At 44.1% G+C, this 13,718-nt stretch overlaps 1 protein-coding gene across 8 annotated transcripts in view; it reads left to right on the top strand.

Annotated features, from left to right (window-relative positions):
• Ptprm (protein tyrosine phosphatase receptor type M) overlaps positions 1-13,718 on the top strand; it is a 706,714-nt gene that overhangs the window by 257,325 nt on the left and 435,671 nt on the right. For all 8 annotated transcript variants that reach the window (XM_042259959.2, XM_076549820.1, XM_076549821.1 and 5 more), the window contains exon 3: positions 7,528-7,799. In XM_042259959.2, coding sequence (XP_042115893.1) covers positions 7,528-7,799 — 272 coding nt within the window. The remainder of the gene's footprint in view (positions 1-7,527; positions 7,800-13,718) is intronic.

Genomic DNA, 13,718 nt, shown 5'->3' with positions numbered 1-13,718 from the left:
TCGGCTTACTGCTTGTATTTGTCAAAAGGCCTAACACACTCTAGGTGCTCAGGAGAACCCTGCTGGCTGAAGGAGGCTGGTGACAGGCAAAGGATTGTGTGCAGCTAAGGGTTTTTGTGAATCATAACAAAAATAGCTACCCAGCTGTCCTGTGAGTCATGGAATTGAAAATTAATTATCTTGTCAGGCGGTGGTGGCGCATGCCTTTAATCCCAGCACTCGGGAGGCAGAGGCAGGAGGATCTCTATAAGTTTAAGGCCAGCCTGGTCTACAGAGCGAGTTCTAGGACAGCCAGGGTTACACATGCAGAGAAACCCTGTCTAGAAAATATTTTTTTTTTTTATAAATTAAATATCTTTGGAGTGTTCAATACAATTGTTTTACAGCAAATGTCTTCACCCCTGAGGTGCCTGGACTCAGCTTGTTAGTTTGACGGTTCTGCGTCAGTCAGCTTCCCACACTGTAACAAAGCCCCTTCAATCATCAACTTATGAGAACAGGTTTCCTTTGCCTCATGGTTTTGGAGATTTCTGTCTATAGTGAGTTGGCTGCATCCTTCCAAGCAAGGAATGGTATTGTGCAGTGAACATGAACAAAAACGCTTTCCTTATGCCAGGAAGGGTAGGAAGAGGGAAGGGGACCTGCGCACCCCAGTTGCCTTCAAGGACATGCCTCCAGTGACCTCAGCCCCCTCACCTGCCGCCAATGCCAACCTGGAGACCAAGACCTCAACACATATACCTTTGGAAAACTTTTCATAAGCAACTGCAGCTAGTACCTAGATAGAGGTAGAATTCCCTCAGAAAGAACAGAATGCCCAGTGCTGTATAGTCACTGTGAGGACTCTGAAGAACGGCCGTCTCGGGATAAGCCTGCCAGCTTCAGCCCCAGGGATGGTACACACCACAGCAGGGTGCGTGGCTGCTCATTGCTCACCATCCATTTCCCTCTCACTGTACTTTCACCAGAGTAGTGCAGATGTAGCACACACAGACAAAAGCATGCAATTAACCAGTGGTTTGGGGTCAGTAACTGTTAAGAGCATACTAGGAATGCCAAAAGAAATAGTCCATAAAAGAATTTTGTGGTGTTTGGCTGAATGGAGAGATTTTATATTCATGTTTTGTTTGTTTCCTGGTGGCTGCAAAAGAAATATTTCTTGTTTGCAGGAGGGTGAATATTTGCAAAGGGCGTAGAGGGGGCCGCAGCAGTTTAACGAGGGCACGCGGTGTGCAGTGTGCCAAGTGTGAAGCAGGCTGCAAAGATACTGCTTTCCACAGCTGCCAGGGCGCCCAGGAGTGCCTTGGAAGGGCCGCTGGCCACTCGCCTGGAGACTCTGCCCCTTGAGACCTTTGCTACCTCAGCTTACTCCCTCAGATCACTGATTTTTTTTTTTCCAAGAAGCTTTTCGTCTTCACAGTTTGCAGGGTCTCTCATCAGAGGAGACATATACGGCTGTCTTGGCAGTACTGACTGAGGGGGTGTTTTGACACTTCAGAGAAGAGGCAAAACAGCTTGGAAAGCTTGCAGCCTTAATGTCTTTGGGACTGGCCAACCAGGAGGAGTTGTAGTCTTGTCTTTAACCATTCAGTGGCTGTGAGTCATTTAGCCAGCCTGAGTTTATTGAGATTGCACTCTGAAAGCCAGTTGAATAGCGAGTGCAAGCATTAAGTGACAATAATTTTTGTGAAAGTTGTATGTCTGTATGTCCACATGTCTACATGTGCACCCAGCATCCCACGTGGATGCTGGATTGCAGTGTTGATCACGTTTTGAACTGGAAATCATAGTCAGAGTATTTGAAAACTATTATACTTGTAGCATTGCCCCTGGAGGATGAAGCCAAGAACACTGAACTCCCCGGTCTCCGACAACCACTCCCAGGCCCCCGCTCGGCATGCACTCAGCTCTGTTGTCTTGGGCCTTTGCTGTGAGATTTGGCTATGTTCAGCATTAGGCTCAGGCATACGGGTGGCATTTCCCTCCCCGCCTCCCCCCCCTCTACATATATACTCATAATCACAGCCATCTTATGTGTTGGGCTCTGCTGCGTGGATGGTTTCTTCTGGCAGTGAGGCCAGTTCTTTTCTGTATTGAGAGACGGTCTCCGGTGGCCTTCTCAGCCACAGTGTTGATCTCCATCTTCCCTTTGTCCCCTCGCCTCCCAGTATTCCTCAGCAGCTTTTGGGTTGGAGACCGTCAGCTTTCTAGAACTGTTCTCTTCGAGTGAACACAAGCCAAAGACATTTGCCACATTTTTTAAAACCATTTTCTATGGAGCACAAATGTATAATCAGCCCTCTGTAGACCACTCTACTTCCAGAGTCAAAGTATTCGAAAATAACTGTCATGAATTTATACCTAAACTGAATGTATAGACTTTTGGGGGGCCATCATTCATTCCCAAGGCTGCAGCAGAGAACAGTTACGTCATAGTAGGTGTTGCAGAGTCATCTAGAACAGATGTAAAGTACATACAGGGTTTGCACAGACTCTATGAAAACCATCTGTCATTTCTCTAAGGGGCTGGAGCATCCAGGGGTCTCAGGATATGCTGGAGGGGCTACAGAGGCAGTTCCTGGGCTCAGTATGACTTTGCTGTTGCATTGTAATGTTTAACCCATCCTTCCAAGGGGGGCTGTGTGGCTCAGAGCTGGCCCACAACTCCTGAGACCCTGGTCTGCATGCAGCCAGCGCAGAAACTGATGGTAAGTTTTGAGAAAATGTTCATAGGCTCAGAGAGAGAGGGAGAATTGTTGTGTTCCTTTCATTGAATAAAAACGAACCATTTATATTGTGTATGTCTTCATTCCATTTTTTCTAGCAACTTAGTTTATGGCATTTTGCATAAATTGTGCTGAGATGCACTGTAAATTTTTGTTTTTTAAGGAAACGGCTCCATTGTAGATGGTTTGGAAACCACTATTGCAGTGAACCCAATTGTTACCACTGGTTGTCTATTCAGCCCAGATGGCTCCAACGCTAGAGTCAGAGTACATGACAACAACAGAACTTTAAACATGTTCTGGAGGTTTATTATTATTATTATTATTATTATTATTATTATTATTATTATCATTATCATTATTCTACATTCACAAAATTGAAGGCAAGCTTGTAGAGGAGAAAAGGAAGGCACAATGGCTGATGGGAAGGGATGACCGAGATCTGTGGCTTTTGCTGGAAAAAGGCTTCAGAAGGTGGGCTTCATAATGGCTGCCTCTTTGTCAGCCTACGCACTGCGTAGCACGGGATGAGCCACGGAGAACAGCCTCTCTTTTGTAACTTGAATGGTTTCTCTGCTGGCAGATGAGACTTTTCAGTTTGCTGAGCTTTGTTTTCTATCTCGAGTTTCCTCCACACCAATGCAAATTTTAATGATGGGGTAGAGAGGGACAACTCCTCCTGTGCAGTTATTACCGCTGTCACAAACAATGACGGAAGACAGTCTAATCAGGACCGTTTGCCAATGGATATGATTAAGCTAAATTTAATTCACCCAAAGATTCAAGAATGGGAACATTGCATGCTCTCAGAAGAGGGCTTTCATTCCTACAATCCTTCCATGTCTGCAACTACATACTGCTCCGTTTTCGAAACTGACTCCCTTGAGTGTCCTTAATTTGTCTGTGGTGACACATCTTTTGCTATATCCTCATGACTTAAGGGTGTTTTGTTATCTGAACACAAACAGAATTTCCATGGTAATATGAATTATGATTGCCTTTATTTGTGATTTGCCCAGTTGGAGTGCCTTTTGTGGGGGAAGGCAAGTTGAGGGGACTACAGAGGGAGACCCAATTACCCTTTGCAAACACATCTCCTGTGAGTCAAAACACTGAAGCAGAAGTAGAAATTAAACATTCAGGATATAGTGTTATTTAAAAAAAGAAAAAACCAGATATAATAGTCTAGAATTGACTGCTTTAGTTCTTTAAACATTGGTTGGTGAGTTGACTTTGCTTTGATAGCAGATAGGTGATACATTCAAACAATTGAAAAGCATCTCTTCCTCCCACCTGGGATTCCTGTGTACACAGCCATGACTTTCCCTCAGGCTTTGGGCTGCTAGACTTTGCAGCACACAAATGCTCCCCCTGGTTTCTAGAAACTCACCGGCTGTCTGGGATGTGTTGTTGTCAGGAAACACACATGCAGATGTAAAGGTCACCTTTCATACTTGGAAGTCCTGATGGCCACACTCTGAACATGAAGATGCCCTTCCCCCCCACCCCAGAACATAAGGGTAAAACCAACTGAGTTGTAATGTCTCAGCATCAGTATTTCTCTAGCAACAAGAGAAGATTTACAAGTTACAGTTTCGGTGAGTTGGGATAAGCCTAGGAGGAGGAAAAGCAGACAGAGATGAATGGCAGGGAACGGCAGATACTCTGTGGAGCCATGTGAATAGGGGGGCCAGGGAAACAAAGCCACAACAGTTGTGTTACCAGGGTGTTGAACTTCTGTGGCAAGCTCTGTCCTGAGTTATAGGAGCTGCAGGGAGAAGATGAGGCCCCCCCCAAGATGCTCTTACCCGGACTTTCTTTTTCAAAAGTTTCGGGTGTTCATGTCAGTGGACTGCTTTGTGACTAGACTCTACAGAATAAGAACAGTTTACCCATGACTGTGGGGTGAGTGGGAACATGAGTGTGCCCTGAGAGTCAGGGCAAGGTAAAGAGGATGGCTGTGCATCCTGATGATTTCCCAATGCCGTGCATGATGCTCGAAATACGTGCTGCTGCTTCTGCATAACTCCGTGTAGAAACAGGGCTGAGACATCACCCCAAACCTGTGCAGCTTTGTAGCCAGATAAATGCAGTGGCCTGCCTGGTACAGAATCCAGGCTCCCCTCCACTGTAAACTCTAGGGCTGCAGCTCACTCCCTCTGTTGTTGAAGGACCATGAACTTGTCTCTTCAAATGGTGAATTCTTCCTGCCGACCAGAGATATGACAAAGGGTTGGTTTGCCTTCCTCTGTAGTCATACAGGAAGGGAGCAGGAAACTGCTCAGTCCCTTACTCTGTTCTTAAAAGTTTCCAGGACAGATTAACCAAGTAGCAGGGATGTCTCCCGACACCGTGAAGTTTGGCCCTATTCCTCCTACAGAGATGTGGCCTTTCTGCAGGACTGTTAGATTTGATGATACCACACATTGCTTCAGCTTTGCATCCAGTTGAGAAATTTGCTCCTACTCACATCAGAGTATTGACGTCCTCAAAGAAAAGAAAAAAAGACAGGAACTGGAGGTGTTGTGTGTGGTATATTAGGGTGTCACTATTCAAATCCGTTTTTCAGAAGCAGGCCATATTCTGACTGAAACAGGGATAAAGAGGAGAAAGGACTATGAACGTTAGAATCACTTAAGTACAGTAATGCCCTGCTCATGACAGAGATATGTTCCAACAGCCACAGTGAGTACGGATACTTGGAATCTTGGATATTTCCCAACCCGATATACAAGCACTGTGGTGATTTCTGTGGGTAGCCTGATGATCCAGACAGCTACAGAATGACAAGCAGGCAGGTACTATGTACGGTGACACAGCGTGTATTACCTGGTGGGGGGCAGTCATTCTCGCCATAAGCACAAGGGAGCTAGACAACATCAAGTTTCTCCATGCTGCTTTTATAGTGATAGGTTTAAAAAATTTGTTTAAGAGTTTCATACATGAGCACATTATTTATAACACCTCTGTCCCTCTTTCCTTCCTCCATCTCCTCTCATATCCCACCTGCTCCCTCTCAAATTTATTAATGTTTCTTCCTTAATTATTGTCACACACACATACACACAGTGTTCATTTTCTTTTCCTTTGCTTTCTCTTTAGAGATACCATGCTGTTGGGGTTTTTTACTCCTTTTGGGGGGGGTGCTGCTACAAAATAAAGACACAGAGGCTTTTTCTTACTTATGAATGCCCAGCCTTTGTGTGGCTTAGTTTCTAGCCAGCTTTCCTTATCTTAAATTATCCCTGTCTACCTTCTGCCTCTGGGCTTTTCCCATTCTCTTACTTCCATAAATCTTACTCTTAATCTGTGACTTGCTGGTTTTGTATAGCTGGGTGGCTGGCCCCTGGAGTCCTCCTCCTTGTCTGGTTCCTTCTAGATCTCCTCCCAGATTTCTCCTACTGTATATTCTCTCTGCCCGCCAGCCCCACCTATCCTTTCTCCTGCCTTGCTATTGGCCGGTTCTTTATTAGACTATCAGGTGTTTTAGACAGGCACAGTAACACAGCCTCACAGAGTTAAAGAAATGCAACATAAGCAAAAGTGACACACCTCAAAATAATAATCTACAACAATACCAGCTTGCTACGTTGCTCTGGCTTGTTTCAAGGTCTTATTTAGTCTCAAGCAATTCTACTGCCTGAGGCTTCCCGAGTAGCTGGGACCAGAGGCATGTGCCACCTTTTCTTACTTTCTAGTCTTTCCTAAATCATACTTGAGGTTCCTCCATAGTTTAAAATGTATTCCAAACATAGCCCTTCTCTGATAGATGTGAGCTCCATCCCTTGAAATTTACTCTCATTTAAAATAGCTGCTGTTACCCCCTTCCAGGTTTTTGGTGGGTTTTTTTGGTCGGGTGGCCTATGGGTTATTGGAGTGGTGGATTGCAAATTTGGAGACTCACACTTCTGATTTTGCCTTTCACTCATCCTAGCATGTGAATAAAATGCTGCCAGAACTGAGACCTTAATCCATCTTACACTAGGATTAAAGCTAGTTGACACCCTATGGAGGTCTAAGACACTAACAATGGTGAACACACGCACTGTGATGTGATGCTGTATCACTTGGCCCTTTCAATGTTCTGTTAAAGTGAGTCGTCTTGTTTGGTTCTAGGAATCACAGCATGTAGACATCTTTTCTGGTGTCCTGTATGTTTGTTTATGGATTGGTCTGCTGTGTTAAAGTGACCATGGTTGACAAATAGTGGTACAAATAGGTTAGGACTGCCCTGTGCAACTTCTGAAGAAAATGAGATGGTGTTGTGTCTAAATCACCCAGTGGAGTGGCAAGTAGTTATATGTAGCCATAGGACGCTTGGGATGTGGCTGCTGGGACTGAGGAGCTGAATGAGAATAGTGAGAGCTTTTAATTGAATTGAAGGTAAATAACTGCAAGTGGCCAGTGGCTACCAGATTGACCCCAGCAGGTCTATGAATGGTCTATAATATGCTTGTTATCTAGCAGGCTCATTGAAGTAATCTCCAGGGTAGTTTTCTTTGTTGACTTTGTTAACGTGTTAAGGGTTGGTAGAAGCAGAAGATAACAAACCAAATAGGTATGAAAGGAATTGGAGTTTTAAGCACACCAGTTAAAGTGGCATATACCTATAGTCCCCACACTCACAAGACTGAGGCAGGAGGTTCATGGGTTTAAGGCTAACCTGTGCTATACAGAAAGGCACACCTTCTCTCTATTTTAAACTGAAGTGAAATATGTATAATTACATTGCCAATTTATGTAAATGCTAGTGGATTTCCAGAGACTTTTGGTTTGTGACACGCTGATTTTGTTTCCACAGGCTCCTTCATGCTGGTGAATGCTTCTGGGAAACCTGAGGGCCAGAGGGCTCACCTACTCTTGCCTCAGCTTAAGGAAAATGACACCCACTGCATCGATTTTCACTACTTTGTATCCAGCAAGAGTAACTCTGCTCCTGGGTCACTCAGTGTCTATGTGAAGGTGAATAGTGGGCCATTGGGGAACCCTATCTGGAATATGTCTGGAGACCCCACCCGCACATGGCACAGGGCGGAACTGGCCATCAGCACCTTCTGGCCCAACTATTACCAGGTATGCATTGTCTTGCCATTTCATGTCTTAAATCATCTTCTCATTTCTATGATTGTAAGTTATGTTTATATTAGTATCATCAAAGAATGTGTAGGAAGTTGTTTTGTTTTTTAATACCATAGTAAGTTTGACCCAGGCTATCTTTTAAGTCTTATGGTTATATGAACAACAACAAACAAAAAAAACATAATTCGAATCCGTTTATCCAGGCTTATATTGTTTTAAGAAAAAAGCAGTAACTTACTGTCTTAGTTACTTTTCTGTGGTTGTCATAGATGACATGATGAAAGCAACCTATTGAAGAAAGAGTTTATGTGGGGCTTATAATTTCACAGGGTGAGTCCATGACTGCCATGGCAGGAAGGATCGTGGCAGGCAGGCAGGCATGGTACTGGGGCAGTAGCTAAGAGCTTACATCTTGAGACAGAACCAGGAGTCAGAAAGCAAGACACTGGGGATGGCATGATTGTTTTGAAATCTCAAAGCCTGCCCTCAGTGACACATCTCCCCCAATAAGGCCACACCTCCTCCAATAAGACCACACCTCTTTATCCTTACCAAACAGTTCTACAGATGAGGGTTAAGTGTTCAAACATATGAACCTCTTGGGGCCGTTATCATTCAAACCACCACAAGCATGAAGGTTTTTGTTTTTGACAGTCAAGATCCTTCAAGCCCAGCTTCTCTACCCACAGCTGACAATGGTAATAAATGGGCTGGTTATAAATTCCTTGCTCAACTCCTCTTTGTACCCAAGTGCCTGAAATAATACCTGACATTTAATGAATGATAAATGTTTGTTGAGTGGAAATTAAAAAGTGGAGAAGGCACTGTTATCCCACAGGTGCATGTTTAACCTCTTTTTAGATTATACTTTGGGCCGTACATTTTAAATTTATTGCACCTAAATTTAGCTACTATTAGAAATTTACCCTAAAGACACAACAGAGAGTGGTTACAAATAATCAACCATAAGAACAAGAATATATACAGTAGCTCCTTTATAAAACTGCAAAATCAGAAGCAGTGTTGTTTCCAGCAATAGTAGGTGTGTTAATTTGTACTGCCTCAACACAAAAGTTTGTTTAGGAACCAATGAAAATAATGTTGTGGTCTGGAGCATCTGGCTCAGCAGAGGAGAGCTGGTCTGGCAGAAGACTGAGCCTGTGCTGTCCATACCAGGCATCCTTTACCCAGTCCCAGGGGATCTGACACACTCTTCTAACCTCCATGAGGACCAGGCACTCTTGGGGCATGCATACATGCATTCAGACAAATAGCTCTTATACATAAAATTTTCTAAAAGAAAAAAGTTAAAGAAGATTATTAAGTGATGTATTTAAACTTCTGCTGGCCAATTAATAAAATAGGTATAAAGTAGTGTATTTAATTTTATTCTTATATTAAAAGTATCTAATAAAGACCAAATACATTATAAAACAAGTGCATAAAATGTGACATCTCCCTAGCTAATGAGATAACAAAGTGATTTTTCTCCTTTTTGTATTATTATATTATAAATTTTCTCCATTTGCATTATTTTTACTTCTAAAAAACTAGTTTTTCCCTCAAGAAGGAAAATAATCCTATTTAATAAATACCTTGTTTTAATATAAATGGACTAGTGGCCAGTTAGTGATATAATGTAAAAATGTGACCTTTGTGGCAGGGTTTCCTCCCCTCTGAGTTTAAACAACAAGTAGAGGCAGTGGGTTGGCTGGGCAAGGGTGCAGGATGTTCCCATGTTGGATGACTAATGTCTCTGGGTATTGTGTGGTGGTGGGTCCTTCTCAGAGCAGGAAAGGCTTTCCTGGGCTTGCTTCCTCCTTCCTTTGGAGTCCACTCAGGCTCATCTCTGGCCAGTGGGACACACTACACCAGTCAGCATGTATCCTACCCATCTCTTTTACTTTGGCCTGATCTCTCCCCTCCTAAATCATAGAGTAGGTTCTCATAGGACCTTTCATCATGGTTTGGTATGATGTTGACTACAATCAAGGTTAGAATTTCTGTTTTATCTTTTTTATACCTTGATAAAGAGCTATGCATATTCAATAAATGGCTTAGTTTATGCCCAATCTTAGGATACCAGGCTTATCAAAGGGATTACTCAGCCACATTGCAATAGGATGGTTCTATTTATCAGGCTATTGTCATTTTCAATGCATTGTTATTTTCTTGAGCAACTACTGGTAAAATACTTTGCCTTCCCAATTATGGACCCAATCCAAACTCCAAAGCCCTCCATTCTCCCTCTATCACTTACATTATTAAAGGGTGCATAGCTTTAGGGTTTGTACAAGCCATTGCTTTGCTACTGTTTCATTCTACTGAGCCGCAATAACACATGACCATCAATGGGGTGGCCTAAACTCAGACACTGACTTTTGCAAGTCCGGGAATCCGAGGTCAGATGCCTCTTCTCCTCAGGGCACTAATTCCATCATGGGGACACCATCCTCACAACCTGATCCCTTCACAAAGGCCTGACCTTCTGATACTAGCACTTTGGACATTAGTGTTTCACCGTTACATTGACTGCTTCATTAAGCATCGTGTCATCCTTTAAGCTTTTAAAAGGATTTCTAGCAATTCTTTAATACATTAACATTTGGCCTCTCAAAGGCATGTGGAGCTAACATTCCCTCACAGTTTCCCCTTTTCTGCTGAGGGACAGTAAACATCCAAAGCCAGTGCCCTAATGTCAACATACACTGTTGAATCAATAGCACATCCCAAATGATACAGGAGAACTCTGCACACAATATAACTAGACACGGAACCATCAGCCTTAAAGCCACCATAGAGACTTGAATTATCTGGTCCACTTGCAAGAAGAGAGATGGATGTATAACCGAGATGAAACAAAGGGAAACCACCGCTGGGCATAACCTCCTTCCTATTTCCTCACCCAAGGTGTCCTCCGAAGTGGTGGTCAGATAGATAAGAGACAGGTCAACGGCAGCCAGTGCAGACAAGAGGTGGGGCTTCTGTGAGCTGTAGAACAGCAGGAATAGGAGAGATGTATTGTCTTCTGATGCTCTTACAAATATGAATAGTGTGTGTGTGGGGGGGGGGAGTCATCAGCATTGCATGAAAAATCCCATGTAGTTTTCTCTTCATAGAGCTCTATACTGGGCAGAAGATATGAACCTGATTTATGATGATTAATAATTCTAATTTCAAAATATTGTTGAAGCTGTGGTATTGTGCATACACATTATATTTTCTTGGGGGCACCCAGTGCATGAGAAATGACATCCACGTGATGCATTCTCAGCTGTTACCTCTGAGCCCGAAAGCTGAGGACCTGAGCATTTAAAGGAGACAGTGCTCTTGAACGCCTCTGCCAAGAAGGCAGGTCAGCTCTCCCTCAATACACTTCTGCATTCTAACAGGAACCGCAGTGGTTATTCAGAACACCCAAAGTAACATAAGACTTGTGTACTTGTGAAATAGTGTGAAGATACATTCACTGATAATTTCTTGGACAGTTCTGATCCCAGTCAAATGAGGATTCGTGTTTTATATGTTTGTATTGTGGTGTTGTGGAGTGTACCCAGGATCTGGTGCAGGCTAGCCATGCACTTTCCCAACAGGCTACACCCCCAGGCCATAGTAAATATGAGTTTAGATGGATAAAAGAACTGTTCAAAAGGACTTCCTATTTAATATCATGATGCGTGATTAAAGACAAACACACTTTGGGAAGGCAGACTTGGATATTGCCGTCTAATATGGCCTTTATTGGACAGTTACGGAGTTTTGAAACATGTTTTCTCAGGGTTATACCTTTCTCTGCAGCAGTTCTTTTGTGTGGCACTTACTATTTATGGGAGAGTACTGTGCAGGTACACTCACAATGGTAACCTGCGAGGAATACGGCTAATTGCAGGTTAATTATGGCTCCTTAAAACACAAATTGTCAAGTATTTGGTGATTAACACATATTTAATTCCGTAATTAACGTGTGGCCTAATTGTTGCTCCTCAGAGCTGCCCTGCTGGGCCTGTGGTGAAGTACAGGCTCCTCCCTGCCTGAGGGCACCTGCTTCCCTGGGTTTAGACATTGACTTCCTGCAATTTGAAGGATACTCTTCTTTCACATCTGCCTCCTTGGCTTCATTGTCATCATAAAAAGAAACAGTTCCCCCTTTTGATTCTGCCTCCCCTCCTTCCTCCCCTCCTTCTCCCCCCACCCTGGCCCACGTTTCAGATGCCCCTGCAGCCAAAGAGTGCCAATCGATTTCTCTGCGTTCTTTCTAATCATGCTCACACCCCCAGAGCCTCTGGAATCTGACTTGCTTCTGAAGAAGGTGATTGTGATTTCAGGCCGAGGCCAGGAAGGCAGGATGTTTCATGTAAGCTTTGTAAAGAGGAAACCCCACAGGTAGCCTGGGAATCCCTCCCCCAGGCTGCTCCATAAAAGGATCTGGAGATCCATCTGTAAACAGGAAAAAAAAATGGGGATGGAGCCATCAAATAGGAGGGTGATGATTCACGACACTCCCCCAATGAAATCGGGTTCCTTAGGTGTGCTGAGGGCCCTGGGAGAAGATTAGGAGCGGATGCATCCCAGCTCTACTTCAAATTCTTTGTGTTGGAAAGACACAAAGGAGTCTGTACACGGGGGAGGCGTAAACCAAGATTTACCCTTTGCCAGCTGACAGCTTTGCTGGTAAATGAGGAGTTGGGGGAATAGGGATGGTTTGATCTTACCTGCCATTTCACATTTAGCGTCGACAATTGTTCCCTGCTCAGCTGCCAGTGTTTCTATACTGCCTTTGCCGTCAGCCCATTCATTTTCTCCCAAGTTTGTAAGTTCCCAGAAGCCTGTACACAGTGGCTACCTAGAGAAGGGGTTTCCAGAACTACGTCCTGCTCATCCAGCAGCTGCAGAAGGCAGTAGCTGGTCAGTGAGATTTAGTCAAGGTGAACTGAGCCTTGTTCGGTAGGCTGTCTGGGGATCCAAGTGTGTTTCTGAGTCTCCAGGAGGGGACAGGGCAGGTGTGGGCCCAGCTGGAGTCTGGCATCAGGTTTGGCTTTTGCCGAGCATCTCATGAGTCTGTTGCTCCCTGAAGCATGCTTGGGAAATGTGGAACTGACGTGCATCTGAAAAACAGCACATCCCGCCACTCACTAAATTCCACGGCTGTGGTCTTTTACTCTAAGCGCAGGACAATTAAATCGCTTCCTGCCTTTGGGACACCCTGGGGAATTGGATGGGACAGTGCGGTATAATGTCCCTCCGGCATGGACATGAGCATCTGGCCCATACTCCGCATTCTGCTCTTCTACAAGCTGAACCGTCTGGTTTAAGAACCTAGTGGGGACCCAGGAGGCTCTCACTTTATTATTGACTTGGACCTGCATTCCAGAGGTTTTGTAATTTGTGTGATGGTCTTTTAATCTTCACACCGTGTCTCTTCATTTTGAAAAACTTGCCAGGTCTCTAAATCTCATTCTCAACTTGTATTTGACATCAAAGATAGGCACCTCCGCTGTTGTGGGCACTCCCACACCTCGGGTGGCTGCTGCTGCTTGCTTATCAGAACTGCCTCTTGTAATTTCCTGGTTTTGTTTTGTTTTCTACTTTAATTTTCTTGTATCCTGCTGTATATAAGAAGGAGATGGACTGTGATCATATCGTATTCCTCTAAAGGGAAAGATATCATGCACTCACATGACACACACACACCACCACTACCACCCCCCACACACACTACACACCACACACACTCAGGAATACACGTGGATGCTGGACGTACAGCTTAGTCATATAGCCCTTGCCTGGTGTGAGTGAGACCCTGATTGCCTTACGCCAGCATGACAATCAATAAATTAAAGGAATAAAGAGCATTCTAAAGCACCAATAATGAATTCCATTGAACTGTTGCTGTGCCATGAGTGTCTTTGGGTA

The sequence above is a fragment of the Peromyscus maniculatus genome, chromosome 13, assembly GCF_049852395.1.
Source record: "Peromyscus maniculatus bairdii isolate BWxNUB_F1_BW_parent chromosome 13, HU_Pman_BW_mat_3.1, whole genome shotgun sequence".
Classification (NCBI taxonomy): Eukaryota; Metazoa; Chordata; class Mammalia; order Rodentia; family Cricetidae; genus Peromyscus; species Peromyscus maniculatus.
This window is presented reverse-complemented; position numbering and strand designations above follow the sequence as displayed.